General features: G+C 33.9%; 2 protein-coding genes across 2 annotated transcripts in view; both read right to left on the reverse strand.

Moving 5' to 3' along the window:
• Positions 1–24,623, reverse strand: part of LOC125829479 (cytochrome P450 71AU50-like) — a 239,725-nt gene that overhangs the window by 65,800 nt on the left and 149,302 nt on the right. The window lies entirely within an intron of this gene.
• On the reverse strand, positions 2,360–3,959 carry LOC125829484 (cytochrome P450 71AU50-like). The gene is made up of 2 exons (XM_049508698.1): positions 3,087–3,959; positions 2,360–2,986 (listed from the first exon to the last, which is right to left on the reverse strand). Exons 1-2 carry the CDS (start codon positions 3,957–3,959, stop codon positions 2,375–2,377), a joined length of 1,485 nt encoding a protein of 494 aa, XP_049364655.1. The 3' UTR covers positions 2,360–2,374.

Genomic DNA, 24,623 nt, shown 5'->3' on the forward strand with positions numbered 1-24,623 from the left:
AACAAATTCAATAGGAATGAGTAATAAATAGCTCATACTAAATAATAAATATGTAACTAAAAATCTTCTTAGCTTTTGGTTGAAAGCTAACAAGATAGTTAGAATGATAGTTGCATTGTGAAAATCTTGTTAGCTTTTGGTTGAAAGCTAACAAGATAGTTAGAATGATAGTTGCATTATGACTTATTATATATAGAATATAAGAGGTTAGGAAGCAAATTTGGACAATATGTTTGTTTGAGTTGTGTGCTTCTAAGCGAAAGGTGTACTCCACTGTGAAAGATTGAGTGTTCTCTTTGTTTTAGTTTATTTGTCTTACTTTTTGTTTTAATTAAAAATTATAGTAAAAGTTGTATAACTCAAAATAATTAATAACTTAAAATATTGTATTATGTAATTGAAATTTACATAAAATATACTATAAATCACAATAATTAATAATTTAAAATATTTTGATATCTAATAAGAGGCTACAAACGCACAACTCTTAACTGTAGAATATATATTTAAAAATTACGTGAAAATTACAATAGATCACAACAATTAACAACTTTAAATATTCTATTATTTATTAGAAAAATTCAATTACTGAATTTTTAATAAATTTTCAAATACAAATATAAAATATGTGTAGGTTTTATAAAAGAAGAAATTAGGGGAAAAAATAAAAATACTGAAGGAATGAAAAACAAGAAATAAAGCTATAGAGTGATGTTGGAAGAACGGTGTATTTTCAATGCAGTGTAAGAATACAATTTATAATAAAAATACTAACTTCTAAATTTTAAACTAAGCAAAAAGATATGTGAAAACACCAATTTTCTAAAGCCTAGAAAATATTATTGTCTCAAAATTCAAATAGAAATCAATTCCCGATTAAAAGGGCTAATTATGTGACTAAGTCTATCTTAATAAAAAAAAATGTTTTTTTGGAATCCCAGGATAATCCGCAGCCGCTACAACCTCTGTCACAGCCTCTGTCCTTCGGGTGAGCACTTTGTGCGCACTGGGTAAACCCCCCACTGTGTAATAGCCTGCAAACCACACAGGGGATGTAAGCCGCACTAGGCAAGCCCTATGCGACATGCTCGACTCAGAAGGCATTGAAGGGGGATCGATCTTGGGTCATCCGTATGGATAACCACCCTCCAAACCAACTGAGCCATCCCGAAGGACATCTTAATAAAAATACTGTGGTAAAAACTTTACAATTCTAAAGCAAATATTCAAACTCCTTCTTTCTTTAGGAACTACAATTTTTGTGTCTTCTATCTTGGGATCTCCTTACTTGATAACCAGTAATGCTCTTGTGAATAAATTTATATATTCAATTTTGGGCTTGTAGTAAACTAAATTTACTTGTAATATTAAATCTTTTTGCTTCATTTACATCTTAAATTTAAACTTATCCATTTTATTTATTATTATGAAACATAGATAACTCCTTCATTGCTTCAATTTCTTTAGAAACATTTAAAGCGCCTTTAAATCTACCAAATTCACATTTTGCTTGTGCCTTTTCAATTGGAGGATCATCTTCTAATTTTTCCACCTTATAATCTCTTTTATTGGATCAAAAGAGAAAGGCTTAACATCTCATCTTCATGTTTAAATTTTTTTTTTCCAACACCATCATTAATGAAGCAATGCTTGTTCTCAAAGAATACTTTATAACGAGTTTTGATCAATATCAAGTATATAAAGAAAATTAGAAATTGCCTCATTACCTAAATTTCTTTTGATGACAACAATTCATTTTCCTTTAACGAAAATCAATTCACCATTTTTCATCCTAACTTTGAATATTTCAATAGATTTTAATTCTCTATATTAATTCTTATCATAAGTCATGTGGTTTGTGCAAACCTCTATCAATCCATCAAAAATTTATTGAAATCATACTTGAGATACATATTTAAATAAAAAGATTGTCGTCTTCTTTTTTTTTCATTGATCACACATGCATTTGTTTCATGGTTCTCAAATTTGTTTTTATAAATCGCTGCTTCATAGTCAAGCTGATTACACTTGAGAGACTAGAGTTTATAGTCTTCGAATAGGTGATGCAGTTTGAGTAATCTGTAGAGACTGAAGTACTAGAGTTAGTCCTTAGGTTATTGAGTTGTTATCTGAAACCGCTCTTTGAGGTTCATGAAGAAGGCATTGTACATTTGTTTAATTAGATTAGTTATACATTGTTTTTCATTTTCCTTAATGATGTGTAAAAATGAAAGCTGATGTACCGCCAATGAAGTATTTTATTTGAATATTAGGAGAAGCACACAACAATCACAAAAACCATATAGTAGAAACTATTTAATATTGCTTGTAATAAAATCTAAAGTTTAGAAATATTACTTCTCTTGTATTTGCATCATTTGTTTAGATTGTAAGTAGGAATAGCCATTAAAGGCTTTTCTCTGCATGTTACCATCCCAAACTTCTCATCAATGTCTAAATCACAAGGCTGCATACCATTTGGAAGCTCCCACTCAAAGCAATGCACCAATTGTGCCACCACAAGGCGGACGACCATAACTGCCAACTGCATTCCAGGACAACTTCTTCTCCCAGAGCCAAATGGTACAAGTTGAAAGTCCCGTCCACGAAAATCTATACAGCTTCCAACAAATCTCTCAGGCAAAAACTTCTCAGGATCAGGCCAAACATTTGGATCTCTTTGAGCTGCATAACAATTTACCATGACTCGGGATCCCTTTTGTATGTGGAAACCGTCGACTACACAATCTTCCATAGACTCATGATAAAATAGTGGCACTACAGGATGCAGCCTCAGGCCCTCTTTTACAACCATGTTTAAGTAGTTCAAATTTTCCAGGTCGGATTCTTCAACCATTCTTTCAAGGCCTACCACTTCTTGCAACTCCTTTTGGAGTTTCTTCATCACTTGGGGATGTCTAAGAAGTTCTGTCAGTATCCATTCCGTTGATGATGCTGTAGTATCCATTGCAGCTATAAGCATGTCCTGTATAGTAAAAAGGAAACAGAGGAATAAATTAGTAGTACAAACCATTTCATTCTCAAGGCTTGTGGTATATATGACAAAATGGGATGAAAGTACATACAAAGAGGATAGCTTTTATGTGACGACGGTCAAACTGAAATTCCGCTTCTCCAGATTGCATTATGTCCATCATGGTGTCCACAAAGTCCTTGGTTTGCTTCTGGTCATGTGAATGAACATGTTCATCAATAATCTTCTCAAGGAATTCATCAAACACCTTCGAAAGATCCTTGAGCTTGCGAGTGAGACCCTGGAGATCAATAGCACCAAGGAAGGGGAAAAAATCACCAAGATTTGGCGTTGCTGCTAAATGCACAACATCTTGAACAACAGATTTGAATCCCCTCTTGTCCAAGTCCTCATCCATGTACTTCTTTCCAAACACCATTAAACAAGTCAAGTTAGCATTCAAGGACGTAATCTTTGCACTAAGATCAACAGCTACACGATCATGAGCTTCCTTTTTAAGCGACTCAATAAGAAGTTCAACTTCTTGTTTTCTCATGGATTGAAATGAATTGATCTTCTTATTGCTCAAAAGGTGCACAGTGCACAATTTGCGCATGTTACGCCAATATACACCATACTTTGCAAATATCAAATTCTTCTGTCCATAAGACAAATATTGAGATGCCTCATGATGAGGTCTACTAGCAAATATGTGATCATATGTCTTGAGGACCTTTTCGGCTGCATCAGCAGACGAGGCAATGATTGTAGGTACTAGTCCCAATCGGACATACATAATAGGACCATGTTTGTTGGCTAGTTTTTGTAAATCTTGGTGTGGATTTTTTCCTAACAAATGAAGATGTCCTAAAATAGGAAGCCCTTTTGGACCTGGAGGAAACTTTTTCCTCTTGTGAATGTTTATCAGCTCATACAAGGCATATGTAAATAGAAAAAACACTAGAGCTGTCCGTATCAAAGTCATTGAGGGGAAGAGCAGAGCAGAGTAGTGACAGATGAGTTAAGGATCGATGTCATCACCAAGTATATAAGCAATGTTCCTAGAATTGATATGCAGTGTATTAAGTCAAATTACTCATAGATGAGCTCAGAAGTCAATTAATACTCAACCAATCTGATAAGTCTGGGAATGGGACAAATGACTATGCACACATTTTAGGCCAAACACTTATGCAGACCCTTAAACTTGTCCCTAAATTTCATTTTAAATGGAATATAAAAATTGGAATTGAAGGGTTAAAATGGAACAAAATTGAGTTGGAGTGCCAAAATGAAATTTAGGGACAAGTTTAAGGGTCTGCATATGTGTTTGGCCTACATTTTAATATCAGCAGCCCATGTTATATCTCTTGTTTTCTGTTTATTTTCCAAGAAAAATATATATACTTGTCATTCACTTAAACATTGTGGTTGAAATCTTTGAATCTACATTACTGTTAAAGTAAGAAAGAAAAAACAAATCTGAACGCCCTTTTATCTTAAAAGAATATTAAAGATCATTGAATCATTTCTGAATAAGAATAATATAATACATGCGTCATTTTAACTTGAACATTTATGTCTTCCAACTCAGTGTGCAAGATACTTAAACTTGTATAAAGTTCAACACGTAAATATATGTGTCCTATACAGCGTCCTACGTGGCAATTCGCATCCTACGTGTATTATGCCATGTAGGATACGTGTGTCCACTTGTTCAACTTTATAAAAGTTTAAGAGTTCGATTGTGCATACTCAAAGTTGGTGGGCATAAATGTCAAGTGAAATCAAATTAAAAGACACATTTATGTATGACATAATTCATAAAAGTACCCTTTAACTTAGCCTCATTTTACATTTATGTCGTCTAACTTTGGGTGTACATAAATAAGCACTTAAACTTGTATAAAATTGAACAAGTAGATGCATGAGTCATATGTGACATACACCATGTAGGACTCAAATTGTCACGTAGGATGTCATGTAAGGCGCATATGTTTATTTGTTCAACTTTATACAAATTTAAATGTCTACTTGTGCATACCCAAAGTTGGAAGACATAAATGTAAGGCATAATACATATATTGGACCTTAAACTTGGCTTCAAATTTTAACTTTGACCTCCAACTTTCAAAGTGCACAAATAGACACTTTAACTATCCAACCTTTTAATAAATAAACACGCGTGTCTTACCTGGCAAAACGCGTGATGTGCACGCATTTTGCGCGAGTGAGAAGTAACTTTTGAGGCACACAACAGTGAAAAAAATGCTGAAATGACAACTCTACCCTTAATTAATTTTATTTTTTTTAGTTCTAAAATTGACGTGTAAAGTGTTTAATTAGTTGGCAGCCATTGAGTGGCTCACTAATACACGTGGCAGCGTTTGCATTTCACGCTCTTGGCTCCAAAAATCGCGTGTTTATTTATTAAAAGGTTGGATAGTTAAAGTGCTTGTTTGTGCACTATGAAAGTTGGAGGTCAAAGTCAAAATTTGAAGCCAAGTTTAAGATCAAATATATGTATTATCCCTAAATGTAAACTAGGACCAAGTTAAATAACATATTTATGTATTATGCTGTTATGTATTTTGCCTTTCTGAATTGGTGAATATTTTAATTGATAACTATTTATTATTTACAAAACTGCAACTATACACATAGAGAGTGTAATTTTTTACACTAACAATTTAACAGTTCATATGTGTTACGAACAGAGAGTACGTCCTAGTCGTAACTCATAATATGATGCTTAGAGTTACAAGTGATCACGAGCTAACCCTTGATATACATGTATAAGAGCTTAAATGAGTGAATGGAAGCATAATTATGGAATAAGTTGGTTCAATACGAACAAAATTTGGTGAGTTTTGGGCTAAAATCATCCCTCAAGTATAACCCAAACATCTTTATGATATAATAATGAACAAAACACATCCTTTAACTATCCCAAACTTAGCAATAGCCATCTTCTGTTAATAAAAATTTGGGACTCTTCTTTAATGCTTTTGTGCAGGAAAATAATGTGCTCCAAAGGAAATAGCTATGAACTTTATACAATTAATCAAACTATAGTATAGATGGGCCTTAGAAAACAACGTAAAAGTCAACTCCATAATCTCTCTCTTCTTTCTTGTTCCAACTGTATTTCTATAGTTGACAAGGTGAGAAAGATGTTAGTTTTATTTTCATCTTCTTTCCCTTCTTGAAAGAATTATCGTATTTGGGAAAGACAAGTATAAATAATCATGATCAGAATCGGCCATGACAATGTAAACTGCCCCTTACTATTTGATAAAATGTCCGAAAGAAATTGCAGGTATATTGTGTATGAATGTCCAAGTCTCATTGCCTTTTAAAGTAAATTTAACAACTTCAGGAATTGTATTCAGACGACTATTTCTGAAAATCACATGTTAATGTGAAAATTGAGTGAAGTGTTACGTTCTTGCTAAAATATTTGTATTCTTTGCTATTCTATTCTTTATGAATTAGTTAACAACTACTCTCTCTGTCCCAATTTATGTGACTTACTTTCATTTTTAGTCAATTCCAAAAAGAATGACACATTTCTATATTAAGTACTCCCTCTATCTCAATTTATGTGACTTACTTTCCTTTTTAGTCAGTCTAAAAAAGAATGACATATTTCTATATTAAATAATAATTTAACAATAAAATGTCTATTTTGCTTTAATGAAATGATTTACAACCACACAAATTTCTATATTTCATTTTGGACCACAAGTTTTAAAAGTCTTCTCTATTTTCTTAAATTCCGTGCCGAGTCAAACTACCTTACATAAAATGGGACGGAGGGAGTAACAATTTGACTGTAAAATATTTATTTTACCCTTAATGAAATGATTTACAACCATACAAATTTCTATCATTCATTTTGGACTACAAATTTTAAAAGTCTTTCTTTCTTTCTTAAACTCCATATCGAGTCAAACTACCTCACATAAAATAGGATGGAGAGTCTAACTAAGAAGCCTTTTTTTTAATTATAGAATCGTGATCATGACTAATAGGCGCGAGGTTCAACAGAAAGCCGACTCGTGTTCGTCTTTTCTCTGTTGCTGCTCCCTTCTCCATACTCCTTGTCTCCATTCAGTCCTTTTTCTTCACTGCTAGTTGGATTCTCATTAATTTCAGCCGAGAGGAAAATGGATCCGTTAGTTTTTTAACATAAGTTAACACGTGGATGGTTATTGTTTTATTTAACATAAATATGCAATATTCCTAGAATTGATATGCAGTGTATTAAGTCAAATTACTCATAGATGAGCTCAGAAGTCAATTAATACTCAACCAATCTGATAAGTCTGGGAATGGGACAAATGACTATACACACATTTTAATATCAGCAGCGCATGTTATATCTCTTGTTTTCTGTTTATTTTCCAAGAAAAATATATATACGTGTCATTCACTTAAACATTATGGTTGAAATCTTTGAATCTACATTATTGTTAAAGTAAAAAACAAATCTGACCGCCCTTTATCTTAAAAGATTATTAAAGATCAGTGAATCATTTCTGAATAACAATAATATAATACATGTGTCATTTTAACTTGATCTCACTAACATTTATGTCTTCCAACTCAGAGTGTGCACAACTAGACACTTTAACTTGTATAAAGTTGAACAAGTAAACATATGTGTCATATGTAGCCTACTATATGACAATTCACATCCTACGTGTATTATGTCATATAGGATACGTGTGTCCACTTGTTCAATTTTATAAATGTTTAAGAGTCAGATTATGCATACATATATGTCTATTTGTTCAACTTTATACAAGTTTAAGTGTCTACTTGTGTATACCCAAAGTTGAAAGACATAAATGTAAGCTATGGTCAAGTTAAATGACATATTTATGTATTATGCCTTTCTGAATTGGTGAATATTTTAATCGATAATTATTTATTATTTACGAAATTGCGACTATACACATAGAGAGTGTAATTTTTTACACTATCAAGACAATTTAACAGTTCATATGTGTTACGATCAGAGAGTACATCCTAGGCGTAACTCATAATATGGTGCTTAGAGTCACAAGTGATCACGAGCTAACCCTTGATATTGACATAAGTCATAACCAACTAAATATATATACGAATAAGAGCTTAAATGAGTGAGTGGAAGCAAAATTATGTAATAAGTTGGTTCAATACATTATTGAACAAAGTTTGGTTTACAATAATGATAATCTATAGAGAAACTGAAACTAATTAAGTAGATTGAATACATCAACTCTAACTGAGTGTCTATGAAGCCTATAATAATACTGACTACAGGTAGTCAAGACATGACCCCCTATTACCCTTAATAAATACATATGAAAAGAAATAAGATACTAGAATTACAGATTGACTTGAGTCCTTAAACAAAGAGAACTTATTACCTGTTGGTTGTAAGCTGTGATATGCATGACTAGGATCATAATAGAAGTAGTTGAATCTACATCACATTAATAATATACCCAACAAATCAAATATGTGATTAGTACTTTGAATGTACTGAGTATGTGAGATATGCATGATAATATGTGAAGCTCAGCATGAAGAATCCGAGATGCTAACTGAATACGAAACTATACATATAATTTAATGCAATGATCAAGTAGTAAAACAAGCAACTAATAAATATTGACTGAAGTAACTGAATACTAGGTCATGCAATATTTGAGATTAAATTATGGAAGGTACTATTAACCGACATATAACAATGTGACCTAAACATGGAGTTGAATGTATAATCCCCATCGAAAAGGGTTAAACATACCTTGACAAGAGGGAAATGTTGATCTGATCTGATGTGGTACCATTAAGCTTATAAAATGTGTCCATTGGGGCTAAAAAAACTTATGGTGACACATAATTTTGAGACTTGGGTATACTAGCCCTAATTCAATTCGATGCTATGTACTACTTCCAACTGAACATAATCGATAGCTTCTGAGAATATTTTTCATAATCATGGATGTCATACTTGACTGTCATACTACTAGTGAACTTTGCTTGTTTAACAAAACGGATCCACGATCATTAATGGCATTCCGGATACCATACTAATGAGGAACTTTTGGGAAAATGTTCAAAAAGTATTGATGACATATCTAGATGTCATGCATGTCATATATCTTAATGTTATGAGTCGAAGCTCCTGAATACTAAAACCTAGTAGTGGAGTAATAGATGCTTTATCTGAAGGCATCTTATGCATGTTGAATTGAAAAGCTGAATGTAAAACAAATCATGAAAATTTATGTATTTTGATTAAGACATGCAATTTAAAAGATATAAGTCTAAAAGACATGAAATTTACTTGTCCTGAGGATTCTTGAAAATATACTTAAGAAAATATACTGAAATTTATGGAAAACCATATATTTGTACACTATCCGTGAGAAGAAATTGAAATTGAAATTCATGTTGATCATAAGAAACCTAGATTTCTATAGATTTCAAATAATTGAAATATAGAGTTGTCTTTGAAATTTAATGGGTGAAACAAACATATTGATGAAATCTCGCATACCTGAATTTCACGAATTCTTAGAGAAACGTTTTGGGCTTAGAACCTTATAACTTGAATTTGAGATATCCTTCTATAGAGTTCTTCGAGATGAAGTTTGTGAAGAATCTTGAAGAGAATATTTAACTTGGAAAAATCTCTTTCTTGACATTTTTGAGTTTTGGGAGAAGAAGAATTAGGGAATGCGGGTGTTGATTCATGTATAAGGATGTTATTAGGTTATAACATGAAGTTGGGGAAGTTAATAATGGGTAAAAGGGAATGTATACCCTTCTTGGAACATAAGAAGACCTGGAAAATCAAAGAAAACAACTTTTTAGTGAATTTTGTTGGCCAAATCGAGTTCATAATGACTATCATAGTTATTTTGAGTTCTCAACGTATTTTTCTTGTTATGACCCTTTTCTTTAATTTTGTATTTCTTGTTTTGACCCTTTTCTTTGCTTTTGTAATGACTATCATAGTTGTTTTTGGTGATGTTATTTGTGATGGAAGTATCTGTCATTTTCTCTGTATTTTGTGTTCATCTAGAATGTGTTTATAAGTTTCTTTATAAGAGGATTTATTGTAATTTACTACTTCCATTGTCCCAATTTAATTTTAGTTATCAATTTGGGTATAACTTTTTGAATTTTTATAAAATTTACGTATTTAAAAATTATTTAAGAAGTACTATATGTCCACATAGCTAATGAATCCAAATATATATATTTAAAAAAGAGAGAAAATTATAGTCAAAGAAAAATCATTTGACTCTCCAAACAGTAACACCTTCACATAAATGGGATAGAGGAAGTATCTTTTAATCCACGGAAAATGGTCAAAATTACCCTCGAACTATTCGAAATAGCTCATATCTACCCTTTATTTATATTTGGGTCAAAACTACCCTTGCCGTCTATGTTTTGGACCACAAATATCCTTAAAACGTTATCTTGTCATATGTGCTGACATTACAGTCCACCTAGGCAGTTCAACATGGAAAAAATCCTTTCCTCTCAATTATGTTGATCTTGTTATAGAACTTGAGAACAATATAAAGATGAAAACAAGAAGAATATAAGACAAGAGATATAGAAGATGAAACCAATAGAAATATAGAGACAAGATATGAGAGTATTTCTTATTCTTCAAAGTATTCAAGTCTATACAATATGAACTTGTATGCCTCTATTTATAGTGTAATATAGAGGCATACAAAAGGTTAGTCATAAACATGACATTAACATGAATATAATGGGGGAGGTTATGAAGTGAAAAGTTACAAGAATAATGGTTATAAAGGTGGAGGTTATGGAGATTATGATTATCTTCATAATGGAGGAAAGTAATGAAGTAACTTCTTGATGTAGTGGACATCCACAATATATTATTTTATAGCACTCCCCCTTGGATGTCCATAGATAATATGCCTCGTTAAAACCTTACTAGGAAAAAACCCTGTGGGAAAAAAATCCTAGTGAAGGAAAAAGAGTACACATATCTTTTAACACGCTTTGAATGTTGTCTCGTTAAAAACCTTACCAGGAAAACCCAATTGGGATAAAACCATGGTTAAGGAAAAGAGTACAACGTGTATTCCCCCCCCCCCCCAATAAAAACTTTACTTGATATCTCGAAAACAATGCATTCCAATCTTGTATCACAACTTCTCAAATATTGATGTTGGCAATCTTTAGTGAATAAGTTTACAAGATTATCACTTGAATGGATCTTTGAACGTCTATCTCACCATTTTGTTGAATATCATGTGTGAAAAAGACTTTTGGTGAAATATGCTTTGTCCGATCTCCTTTGATTGTATCCTCCCTTCAATATTATTTTCGTATATGGTGGCTGGAATATCCTTTGCCAAAGAAAAATCACATATTTTCTGAATATGATAGATCATGATTCCAACCAAACACACTCTCGACTTACTTCATAGATCAATATTATTTTTGCCTGATTTGAAGAAGTGGTTACCCATGTTTGATTCTTTCAATGACGAGATAATGTTGTGCCTTCATATGTAAATAAATAGTCCATTTGTGATCGAGCTTTATGCGGATCAAATAAATATTCTGCATCTACATAATCAAATTATTTCTGTCTCAGAGATTGATCATTTCAATTTTATTGAAGCTCATCTTTTCTTCTCAAAGAAAATCACACATCTTCTATGTGTTGAGTCACTTGCTTTGTTAGTTTCTTGGCATAACTTGAATGCTAATATGACAATCCTTTCACATAACTTTTGTTATGCATATCAAATAATCTTCCAGCAATCTGTAAGTGCACCAATTGCACTAATACATGACATTTTAAATCATTTTCATGAGGTTGAAATGATTATTTCTTTGTGTTAAGCAATCTCAGAACCATTGAGTACTCAATGAAATTATTCTAAGACCTTTTAAATCCTTCAAGAATTTTCATATAACCTTCATCGTCTAGTTAGACATGATAATTAGTCATTATACATAATCAAGTATTTCATCTATTGTCAGACTGAAATAAGTCTCATTGCATCCACCACTAGAGAACATATCTCCAAATAATGGCAGGACTTCTGTGAAAACCCTTTATGCCCCGAGGCACAAACCGTACTTTATATCTTACGGTTATACTTTCGCACAATGATTCATTTGTACCCCACTGACATATATTTTGATCTATGAACTATAAGTTCAAAAACATCACTTTTCTAAGTGAAACAAAATATACTTAAATAGTGCATTTTATTTGGCCAATCATTTATCTGTCCACATTATATGACAGATTCGAATTTAAGATCCTCGTAACCACTTATAGCATTGAGTGCTACTTCATATCAAAGATACCGTTGATGGTCATTTTAATTCGATTCCAATTCGACATAAATTATCGAGATCTCTTCATTTTTCATCATTTTCAGGTACCTGAACCTTTGACAAGGTTTTATGAAATGTTATGTCATAGTGCTCTTTCAAAGCACTTACCTCATTATCATGACCATTTTGATAATTTGCTCCTCTCTTTCCTTAAGGAGTTTTACGTTTGGAATCGATGGTCTATCACGCTTCTGGCGTACCATAGACTATGTCCTTCAAGGACTATTTATTGGAGCATTTGCAGCTTAATTAAAATATTGGGTCAACAAATACATCTGGCAAATTATTTGCAACATTTTGCAAATGAATTATCTCTTGATCTTCAAGTTCACATTTTTTTAACTGTAACTGGTACAATGATCATTTTATCATGAGAACAAGCAACACAAGAGAATTCTTGAAGAATATTTTATTTCTTCAAACATATAGTCACATGAATTTAATTTCTTTTACAACACATCTGAATCAGAATGGTCAACCGGTTATGCCAACTGATATTTATTCTAGTAAACTTCTAGTTTACTTTTGCTTGTGATTCCTTCATCATGCTCATATCTTTATACAACAAACAAGAGAAAGGCGCGTAACCTTTTATGTAAATTTTTATGACCCGTTTTGATTGTAGTAATCTAAAGATATTTAATCTTTCAATAATTTACAGTCTCAATATAATAATTTTTCTTTTCAATTTCTCCGAAACTTAAAAAGTTTCTTTTGAGACTTACTACAACCTCAATATTATGAACTATTTCATTTTCTGGATAGTAACAAATTAGTCCTTCCGAAACTTTCAATTAATTTTGTGTACTGCCACAAATTTCACACAACCATTCTTATGGTGACCATCTCCTTGAAGGGGTAAATTATTATTATTGTCATGGTTAAAATTATCACATGCAAGACATATTTCTTGACAACCAATGACAAAATTGTGTTGCCACACAATAATATTTATTTTGGTCATAGCCACAACATTTATAGGAAGGAATTATTAATTTCTTTTGTCTTCCAATAGTTCATAATAAAACATACCACAATATTTGTGTAGTACTCAAAGTATATGACCAAAATGACCATTCATGTCAAAAAAAAAATTCAATATCTCAAACCTCCTGTAGAGGTGAGTGACATTTATCTAACCATACATAAACATGTCCTTATCCAAACGAACACAAGTCACATTCTCTTCAAGAAATGACCATAACCATTTGTACATGCTCCATAAGTTTTTATTAGTCATACTTTGACATTATCAAATTTATTTGACTCACCTCAACATCACTTTAAAAGTACGAAATGTACTACCACTTTGTATTTCTTTATTTTGATGGAGGATTTACAAAACTTTCAAATTGGGTTGCACCAACTCAATGTGACCAATAACCTTTCATACCACTTTGATGGTAAAAAATTACCTTCACATTTGAAGGACCATCTTAAGAACCCATAATGTTCTTCCTTTTAATTACCACAATTGACCATTAACATTTTACCGTACTCATATTCATACATTTAACCACTTGTCATTTTCAGATACATTATATCATGCTACCACATTCACATAAGAGAATGAAGTAAATCAATTGAAAAAATTTCATGACTTTTATCAAGAGCATATCAATTTACTTAATCATCATTACATCGTCATTATATAACGTTGGGACTTGAACCCAACGTCTCACCCATAAGAAGGCATTTTAGGTCATTATTTGTTGGGACCCAACCCAACATTTTATTATCATGATGCACCAGGAATCTCACCCGATGTATTACCCTCTTGGTGCGATAGGACTTGAATCCTTCGTCTTACCCTCAATCAATGACATAAGTCAAATATAATAGGACTCACCATTGAGCCTTAAAAAAATATTGTCACTTTGTGATTAACATGCACAAATAAATATAGAACAAAAGAAACACTAAAAATATTATCAACAAAGTATGTACTAATATCTTAAACTTGTCAAAACAGAGAGTTATTGTGACATCTTGCAAGTTGGGGACTAGGAAGAAGCTTAAAAACTTGGAAATAGTCTTTTTTTGGAAAGAGTTAAAAATCTGGAAAATTTGGTTGAGTATGGAAAAATAATGAATTTTTGGCCAACTTTGAACAGTTATAACTCCTAGCTCAGGATGATCTAGGTGTGGTTCCAGTTATGGTTGCAAAGTTCGTGGATTGGTCTTTCCAACACCATCGAGTTTGCTCGTTTCTGAGTTCGTATAAGCGAGTTATGCCCTTTGAAAGTTGGGCAGTTGGCAGGGAATCCGTTCGGAAATTGTAAGGGTATTATGGTCTTTTCCCTAGCCTTGTCTTTGGATATATATTAAGGTGTAAGACTGATTTTTGATCAGTTTTTCCCTTTTTAAAAAGAGTAAGAGTTAGGGTTCTTGAGAGAAAAGGAGAGAAAAGAGAAGAAGAAGCAAACTTCGTAAAGATCGTCGTGGTTTTCTTCGGGGGTGATCCCTATTAAGGTATGTGAGTTCATAGTGTTGGGTTGGTTCTTTCCCCCACACGCCAAGCTCGTTTAATTTCGAGAAAAGATTGATTATGTTTTATTGAAGTTGTTGGTTGGAATTGTCGAAGTTGTAGTTGTGTTGTGTTGTAGTTCTTGTTGGTTTGGTGTATGTTTCCGGTGGGGTTTTTGAGTTGAATCTAGTGTATGTTATGGGTTTTGATGATCCTAAGTGTTTGGGGGATAAATCTTTGAAGTTTAGAAGGTTTAGAGTCGGAGAAAAGGAGGAGAAAAGTTGAGTTTTCAAGGACGCCCCAGCCAGTGCGCCCCAAGAGGGACTCTGAGGTCCAGCCCTTGGGGCGCCGCCCCTACCAGAGCCCCAACCAGACCACTCTGAAGTTTGAGGTATGGCGCTCCGCGCCTCTCAGAGCGCCAAGAGCGCCAAGTTTTCCCATTCCTTCCCCACTTTTTCATACATGTTCCTAGGTGTTGTACCTAAGTTTCATAGTTGTTTCCAACACTCCAAGGTACGTTTAAACGTCAAGAACTCATCCATAACACATGATCAAACACCTTGAATTCATGATTCCAATTCAAGGAGAGTTAGTTTCCAAGTCAAGTGAAGTCAAGAGTTGAGTTTAGAAGTTAAAGAAGTGAGTCAAGGTAAGTCTTTAAAGTTGTTCAAGAGTCTTTATTGAATGTTTTAACTTCATTTTAAGGCTCAATTTTCAAGTCAAGTAAATAGTAAAGAGTCAAGAGTTTCAAGTTAAGTCAAGACTTTAAAGTTGAGTTCATTTCTCAAAAGTTATTAGGGAACTATGTATTTCCAAAGAAGTTTCCAAATGTTTTTACATTTGAGTAAGAAAGGAACTATGATTCCAAAAGAGCCTTTGGGCTAGTTTTCAAGAAAAAGGAACATTGTTTCCAAGGGAGCCTTCGGGCAAAGTTTTGAGTAATTATCTCAAATAAAGAAAGATGTGTTTAAAACACTTATGAGCTAAGTATTTTTGGGAGTAGTCTTGAGCACCGAATTGGAGACACGAGTTCATATTAACTCAACTCTCTATAAGAACCATGCGCCAACATGGGAGTTAACGGGTCATACTTTTTAGATGAATCTGTAAGATTAAGCTAGTGGATCCACTTAGTAAAGTTAGCTTCCTATATCACGGCAAGGTATATGATGGTCACTGGGCAACGTGAGGTAAAACGTTGTATCACCACTAGGGCTCATAGTGGTGATTGTCGGTTAAAGAATCTCCCACTAAAGTTATATTACTTTTATATAAGTAAAGTTGAGTTTGTTATTGTTTTATCTTTAACAAGCTAAGTTGTTTACACTATTTTACAAGCTTTATATATTGCATGTGTCTTATTGCTTTATATATTGAGTTCAGTTATTCATGAGTTGAACAGAGCCAAGGTAAGAGTTCCTTTGTACTCCTTCCAAGCTTAAGTTGTGGTTTAGCTTTCCAGCTCGCATACTCGTACATTCAATGTATTGATGCCAGTTGGCCTGCATCTTATTATGATGCAGACACAGGTACCCAGGGACAGCATCCGGTTCGCCGTTGATCCAGTTGAGTACTTCAGAGTCAGTGGTGAGTCTCTTTGCATTCCGGAGGACTCAATTATTTTGTTCTCTTAGTTTTGTTTTATTAGGATGTTGTGGGGTCTGTCCCAACATCCATCTCAGTATTATAGAGGCTTCATAGATAGTCAGTCAGTTGGTTTTGAGTCTCTCATCTATGTATATATGTAAATATTCTATTTTGGGACTCGAGTTACCTTTTTGGCCAGATTTTTATCAGTTAGGTTGTTTTATAACCTTGCATTGCATTGAGTTGCTGTCGAGTTAAGTTTCCGCTAAGTTAAGAAAGCCAGGCCAAAGGTTCGCTTCGGGGCCAGCAATGGTCTTCGAGTGCCGGCCACGTCCAGGGTATAGGCTCGGGGCGTGACCAACTTGGTATCAAAGCAAGTTCCAGAGTCCTAGGGATTTTATGAACCCGTGTCTGTAGAGTCCTAGTTATCGGTGTGAAGCGTGCCACATCTATAATTGGGAGACTGCAACATTTAGGAAGATTTCTCATTTCTTTCACACTCATCTCGTGCGTTAGAGTTGATCTCTAAAAAGTTTCTGTCTAATCTGTGCTTACGCATGTTTCAGATAGTCATGCCTCCACGAAGAGTTGGCAGAGGGCGTCTTCCTAGACGTTATGTTGATGAGCAAGAGTTACCATATGCCCCGAAAGTGCAACCACAAGGGGAAGTTTCTAATGCCGAGTTCAGAGAGGCAATTAGAATTCTGAGTCAAGCTGTAACAAATCAGATTAGTCAACAAAGGGGAGTTCGACAGGAATGAGCTGACACTACTAGGATTCGTGAGTTCTTGGGGATGAATCCTCCGAGTTTCATGGGTTCAAGTACCACTGAGGATCCAGAGAACTTCATTGAGGAGCTGAGAAAGATTTTTGATGTGCTGTATGTGGCAGATACTGAGCGGGTTGAACTAGCTGCGTATCAATTGAAAGATGTTGCTAGAACTTGGTTCGACCAATGGAAAGGGGGCAGAGTTGAGAATGCACCACCTGCGAGTTTGGCCTGTTTTAAGGAAGCTTTCTTGGGGTGTTTCTTTCCTCAAGAATTGAAAGAGGCCAAGGTACGTGAGTTCCTCACACTTAAGAAGGAGTCTTTGAGTGTTAATGAGTACAGTCTGAAGTTCACATAACTCTCCCGTTATGCTCCGGAGATGGTTGCGGACATGAGGAGTAGAATGAGTTTGTTTGTTGCTGGACTGTCTCGATTGTCGAGTAAAGAAGGTAGGGTTGCAATGCTTATCAGGGACATGGACATATCAAGGTTGATGGTCTATGTGCAACAAGTTGAGGAAGAAAAGTTGAGGGACAGAGAAGAGTTCAGAAATAAGAAAGTTAAGACCGGTAATGAGTCCGGGCAGCAGAAAGGTAATGTGAACCGTCTGTCCTTTCAACAAAGGCAAAGGGGACCTGTTTCATCATCTGCTAGTGCACCTGTACCCAGAAATAAAAGTGAGTACACTGGACAGAGTTCACAGAATTTCAGAGCTGGACCTGCACAGTCTCAGAATAGTGTGGCACAAGGAAGTAACCAGGTTCTTGCATGTGCTAGGTGTAGTAGAGTCCATCCAGGAAAGTGTCGTCAGGGCCAGACTGGTTACTTTAAGTGTGGACAAGAGGGTCACTTCATGAAGGAGTGCTCAAAGAACAAGCAAGGTAGTGGAAATCTTGGCAGTAGGGCCCAATCTTCTTCAGTTGTCCCACCAGACAGGATGGCACCTAGAGGAGCTACTTCTAGTACCGGTGGAGGAGCAAATCACCTCTATGCTATCACCAGTCGCCACGAGCAAGAGAACTCTTCGAATGTTGTCACTGGTATGATCAAAATCTTTGCTTTTGATGTGTATGCTTTGCTAGACCCAGGAGCAAGTTTATCTTTTGTAACTCCTTATGTTGCAAATAAGTTTGATGTTCTTCCTGAAAGACTTTGTGAACCCTTTTGTGTTTCTATACCTGTTGGGGAGTCTATTCTAGCAGAAAGAGTCTATCGTGATTGTCCTGTTTCCATCAATCACAAGAGCACCATGGCTGATTTGGTTGAATTAGACTTGGTAGATTTCGATGTCATTCTAGGTATGGATTGGCTTCATGCTTGTTATGCATTGATAGATTGTAGAACTCGAGCAGTCAAGTTTCAGTTTTCGAATGAGCCATTCATAGAATGGAGTAGCAATTCAGCAGTGCCTAAGGGTCGTTTTATTTCGTACTTTAAGGCGGGAAAGTTAGTCTCAAAGGGTTGTATCTATCACTTAGTCCGAGTTATTGATTCTAGTGTTGAGATACCTCATTTCCAGTCAATTCCTATAGTAGGAGAGTTTCCAGAAGTGTTTCCTAATGATCTACCCGGAATTCCTCCTGACAGATGATGTGAGGTCAAAATACATATTTTTAATCATTATTGGCCTCACATTTAGTATTTATATTTGTCCTTTATGAGCATAAATTTTATGGATTGTGCTAAATTGTGTATTTTATTTGTAGGATTAAATTGATGGAAAATTGGAGATGTTTGGAGCTAAAACGAATTAAAGATGAAAAGTTGAAGAAGGAAATCAAGTAGACAGCTTAATGGAAATAAGTTAATATAATATTAATATAATTTATATGCAAATAAGGAAAGAAAAACTTACCTGCTGGTCCACGTATCAGGCAGCAACATCGAAGAAGTTACACGCACAAAATTGGAAGCTACACGCCGAGAAAAAGGAATCCAATTCCTTTCGGGTTTTGATTTCCTAATTTGTTTGAACTCAATTATTTTATTTAGGGTTTCCTACATCTATAAATAGGGCATGGAAATAATTATGATGGGGGCGAAGAACCAAGATACAAGACACAATATAAATTTTCTTCTAGCTTAGGAACTTTGGAAGAGCCGCCGTGGAGGCCGGAGAATTGTGGTTTATTCTTTCTTCTCCTTTATTATTTATTTGTATTCGTGATTAATAAAAGATAGTTTAGCTATTGTTCTTAACTTTTTATGATTAAAACAAACATATTTATTTTAATAAATTTTGATTGTGTTTTTGAGATAATGAGTAGCTAACTTTCATAACTAGGGTTGTGGGAACCATGAGCGATTAACAAAGTATGAATAGTAAATAAGCAATTCTTGACTAGTATTTTGCATGCATTGATAATTCTTTTGTTTAGAAGTCTTTTTAACGGTGGCCAACGTTAGAACTCGCCTTGTTACTACTTGCCGGACCAAGGAGGTAATTAACAAGAAAAGAATTATCAACATAGATTTAGTGTGATACTATCTAATAGGCTAGTGTCGATTGGTGCGAAGTAATAACTAAGCCAAACATCGATTATGATGTCTAATATGAGGTAAAGGTAAGGGTTAGTAAATTATACACACGTAGTCGGACCAAGGTGCGGGGTGAAATTCTCTAGATGCCGGACCAAGGATTTAGAGATACCTAACTTATCACTTTGCATGTAATACACTAGAAAAGGATTACTATTATTAGAATTACTGCGTTATGAGCTTATGGGGAACACATTCCTAGCTACTTTTAATAATCTGAATATAAATAAATACTTAGTTCAAAGCTATCTTTTTATTGTTTTTATTTTATTTTATTTCAATTTAAATCCCCCATTTTTATAACGACTATCGAGTTAAATATTTGCTATTGACAATATTCTTCCATATTCTCTGTGGGATTGACCCCGACTCATAGTTGGGTAAATATATTGCATACGATCGTTTATATTTCTTTTCAAGAAGTATATTTGAACGTTATCAAAAAATGGCGCCGCTGCCGGGGAATATGGCTTAGAAATTGTCTTTAGTATTTATTTTGACTTGTAGTCCTTTTTTGTTTCTTAGGATTAGTTTAAATTTTTTTATTATTATTATTATCATATTTCTTTTACTCTTCTTGAGATGACATCTGAAAAAATATGTAGTGAAAAGTGTTCTTGCAATTCTTGCCCTTCTGATTTTATGGGTTCGTATAAGTTAGTTTTTTTTTTATCAACTAGATGAGTTGTATGGGGACATGGAAGATTTGTTAATACTTTGCTATAAATCAATATGTCAGCGAAATTCTGAATATAAATTTGAATTTGATCTCTATTATTTAGATATTGAGTTGAGTGCAAAGATTAAATCATATGAAACCCAACAATTTAGTAATAATATGTGTGAGGAAGAAAAAATACTTATAAGCCAACTTGAAGAGCTAAGAGTGGAGGGGCAATTGCTTGATTATACTGTTATTGATGTTGTCACTGTTGAGAAGAGTGCACTAGAGTTATGTAATGAAGTAGATAATATTATTTTTAAAAACTCTAGTATGTGTAAATATGAGGATGTAAAAAATAATGCAATTCATAAGGTAGGGCGCATTGGACCTCATTCCAATCATTTTTCTACATTATGTTTAGATGATGAGAAATTAATCGAGCCATCTGAGCCTATAGAAGAGTGTATGGAGGAGGAACAATGTGTCTATATTCTTGAATTTATTGTTCCAAGATCGGAGAATTACATTCCCCACTTAGGATCCAAGAAGTGCATAATGCAATATCTATTGCTTGGGACCTTTATTTTTATACCAACACCTCTTGACCGTAATAGAAAAATTGATTCAAAATTGGGGGTGCAATTCATATCTTCAAAGTGGAAGGAAAAATAGTAAAATTGATGGTGTCGTGCCGCGACGTTAAATTAAGCGCTTATTGGGAGGCAACCCAATTAGTAGTTTAACTTCTTATTTTATTTTATTACTATCATTTTTTTTCTTATTTTTGCAGATTAGGGTAAGTCTGAGCCAAGGAACATGTTTGAGCTTAATTGTGGGGTGCGTTCGACCCTTGATGAAAATAAAGAGGACATGCTACTAGCTAGGTCATGAGACCTCAGGGAGTTTTTCTAACCCTTATTTTAAATTTTATTTAATGCTTTGGGGACATAGCATCTTTTTAAGTGTGGGGTGGAGGAATAAATTTCTAGTTTTTACTGCTTTATTGAGTCTTTTGTTTTATTAGGATGGGTTCCTTTGCTTTTGTTTTCGGTTCTTTTCCCGAGGATAGTCCCTTTGAACCGAGTGTTTTTATTTTTTTAATAAATTTATTTTTAAATTTTATTTTATTTTGGAGAGAAAAGAAAAGACCCTTTTGAGTTATGTGATACTTACTATTTGGGCCTAATTTTTGAGTAGTACTTCTCTTGTGAATGCTTGATTAAAAAAAAAAAATGCAGACTCTTTGACATCTAAGCTCATGGTTGTGACTTTGTATATAGCTTATTTTATTTTGTAGTTTGTTATGACCTTGTCTCTCTTAGAAGTGGAATTGATCCATCTTGATTGATACTTGTGCCATGTGTGGTGAGACATTGTTTATTCCATGTTTTGCATCTTAGTCTAGAACTTGCCCTGCATGTCATTGAAACGAAATAAAAAGTGTTGTTTGTTTAGGAGATGATAATAGGCTTTCTTTGTTTATCTAGTAAAGTTTTGCCTTTTCAGATATTTTATCACTAGTTAGCCCTTTTGAGCCTGTAGCCTTTTATTGGTAGCCATATTTTGCCCTTACCTATTTTGTTGAATCCCTAGTTTTTGCACCTTGCTTCTTTGAGCATTATAGCATAGACTTATTCTAATTATCAATTATGAAAAAAAGGGATGATTGAGTAATCAATGATAGCTACAAAGTGCTTATAAGCCCTCTTTGAAAAAGAAAAAAAAAGAGAAAAAAAAAATGTGACATAAAAAATAAAAATAAAAAGTTACTTTGATGATGGCCCTGGTCCTTCCAAGGATATTGTGCACCTTAACGCATGTAAAATACGTAAGTTGAGGGTGGCTATTATGAAGGGAAACTTTTAAAAAAAAAAAAAAAAAAAAGGGGCTTAAAACATTTTTGAGAGGATGAGAATTACTTGTGAAATGATTGTTGAAGAGAGGGCTGAAAATAAAGAGAAGAAAATAATGGGTTATGAAGTCTAAAATTGCAAAGTGCTTAAGGAAGTGTAAGTCACTATTATATAGTTTTCCTACCCATCCCTTAGCCTACATTACAATCCATTAAAGTCCTATTTGATTCTATTCAAGCATGCTTAATTAGTGGAGATGTACATAATGGGCAAGCATATGGTTCTTTGTGCATACATGTGAATTTTCTTCGTGAGTGTGAGAGTGTTCTTTGATGCCAAGTCCTTAATTTATATTCAATCTTTTGATTTGAGTGTGTGGACTATTTCTTCTTGTGAGGGCACTTGTTTCATGATAGATAGGTGATTTTATTAACTTTCTTTGATAAGAGTAGGTGAGCAAACTTAAATTTGATGAGTTCAAAGTCCTTCTTTGAGGTTAGGAGGTTAGAGGTTTGTTGTTTATTTGGATGTCTTGCATAATGATTGAGAAGTCTACTTGATGTTTTGAAATTGGTATACGGCCTAATTGTTTGTATTAACCAAAGTGATGACATTGCTAGTATGATTTTTTTTGGGGATGAGCTTTAATGTTTGCTCGAGGACGAACAAAAGTTTAAGTGTGGGGTGTTGATGTGAGGTCAAAATACATATTTTTAATCATTATTGGCCTCACATTTAGTATTTATATTTGTCCTTTATGAGCATAAATTTTATGGATTGTGCTAAATTGTGTATTTTATTTGTAGGATTAAATTGATGGAAAATTGGAGATGTTTGGAGCTAAAACGAATTAAAGATGAAAAGTTGAAGAAGGAAATCAAGTAGACAGCTTAATGGAAATAAGTTAATATAATATTAATATAATTTATATGCAAATAAGGAAAGAAAAACTTACCTGCTGGTCCACGTATCAGGCAGCAACATCGAAGAAGTTACACGCACAAAATTGGAAGCTACACGCCGAGAAAAAGGAATCCAATTCCTTTCGGGTTTTGATTTCCTAATTTGTTTGAACTCAATTATTTTATTTAGGGTTTCCTACATCTATAAATAGGGCATGGAAATAATTATGATGGGGGCGAAGAACCAAGATACAAGACACAATATAAATTTTCTTCTAGCTTAGGAACTTTGGAAGAGCCGCCGTGGAGGCCGGAGAATTGTGGTTTATTCTTTCTTCTCCTTTATTATTTATTTGTATTCGTGATTAATAAAAGATAGTTTAGCTATTGTTCTTAACTTTTTATGATTAAAACAAACATATTTATTTTAATAAATTTTGATTGTGTTTTTGAGATAATGAGTAGCTAACTTTCATAACTAGGGTTGTGGGAACCATGAGCGATTAACAAAGTATGAATAGTAAATAAGCAATTCTTGACTAGTATTTTGCATGCATTGATAATTCTTTTGTTTAGAAGTCTTTTTAACGGTGGCCAACGTTAGAACTCGCATTGTTACTACTTGCCGGACCAAGGAGGTAATTAACAAGAAAAGAATTATCAACATAGATTTAGTGTGATACTATCTAATAGGCTAGTGTCGATTGGTGCGAAGTAATAACTAAGCCAAACATCGATTATGATGTCTAATATGAGGTAAAGGTAAGGGTTAGTAAATTATACACACGTAGTCGGACCAAGGTGCGGGGTGAAATTCTCTAGATGCCGGACCAAGGATTTAGAGATACCTAACTTATCACTTTGCATGTAATACACTAGAAAAGGATTACTATTATTAGAATTACTGCGTTATGAGCTTATGGGGAACACATTCCTAGCTACTTTTAATAATCTGAATATAAATAAATACTTAGTTCAAAGCTATCTTTTTATTGTTTTTATTTTATTTTATTTCAATTTAAATCCCCCATTTTTATAACGACTATCGAGTTAAATATTTGCTATTGACAATATTCTTCCATATTCTCTGTGGGATTGACCCCGACTCATAGTTGGGTAAATATATTGCATACGATCGTTTATATTTCTTTTCAAGAAGTATATTTGAACGTTATCAACAGAGAGATAGAATTCGGCACAGATCTCATTCCAGATACTCGTCCTATCTCTATTCCGCCATATAGAATGGCACCAGTAGAGTTGAAAGAGTTGAAGGAGCAGTTAAAAGATCTCCTAGAAAAGGGTTTCATTCGACCGAGTGTCTCACCTTGGTGTGCTCCGGTCTTGTTTATGAGAAATAAAGATAGTTCCCTTAGGATGTGTATAGATTACCGCCAGTTGAATAAGGTTACCATCAAGAATAAGTACCCTCTTTCGATGATTGATGATCTTTTTGATCAGCTACAG

Source organism: Solanum verrucosum, unplaced genomic scaffold (assembly GCF_900185275.1).
Source record: "Solanum verrucosum unplaced genomic scaffold, falcon-dt-bn FXZP01000031.1, whole genome shotgun sequence".
NCBI lineage: Eukaryota > Viridiplantae > Streptophyta > Magnoliopsida > Solanales > Solanaceae > Solanum > Solanum verrucosum.

Bases quoted from the DNA above. Each gene is read 5' to 3' on its own strand.
- LOC125829484 (XM_049508698.1), bottom strand. From the start codon at position 3,959: ATGACTTTGATACGGACAGCTCTAGTGTTTTTTCTATTTACATATGCC. The intron at 2,987-3,086 runs GTATGTACTTTC...TTTACTATACAG, and splicing joins ACATAAAAGCTATCCTCTTT to GACATGCTTATAGCTGCAAT.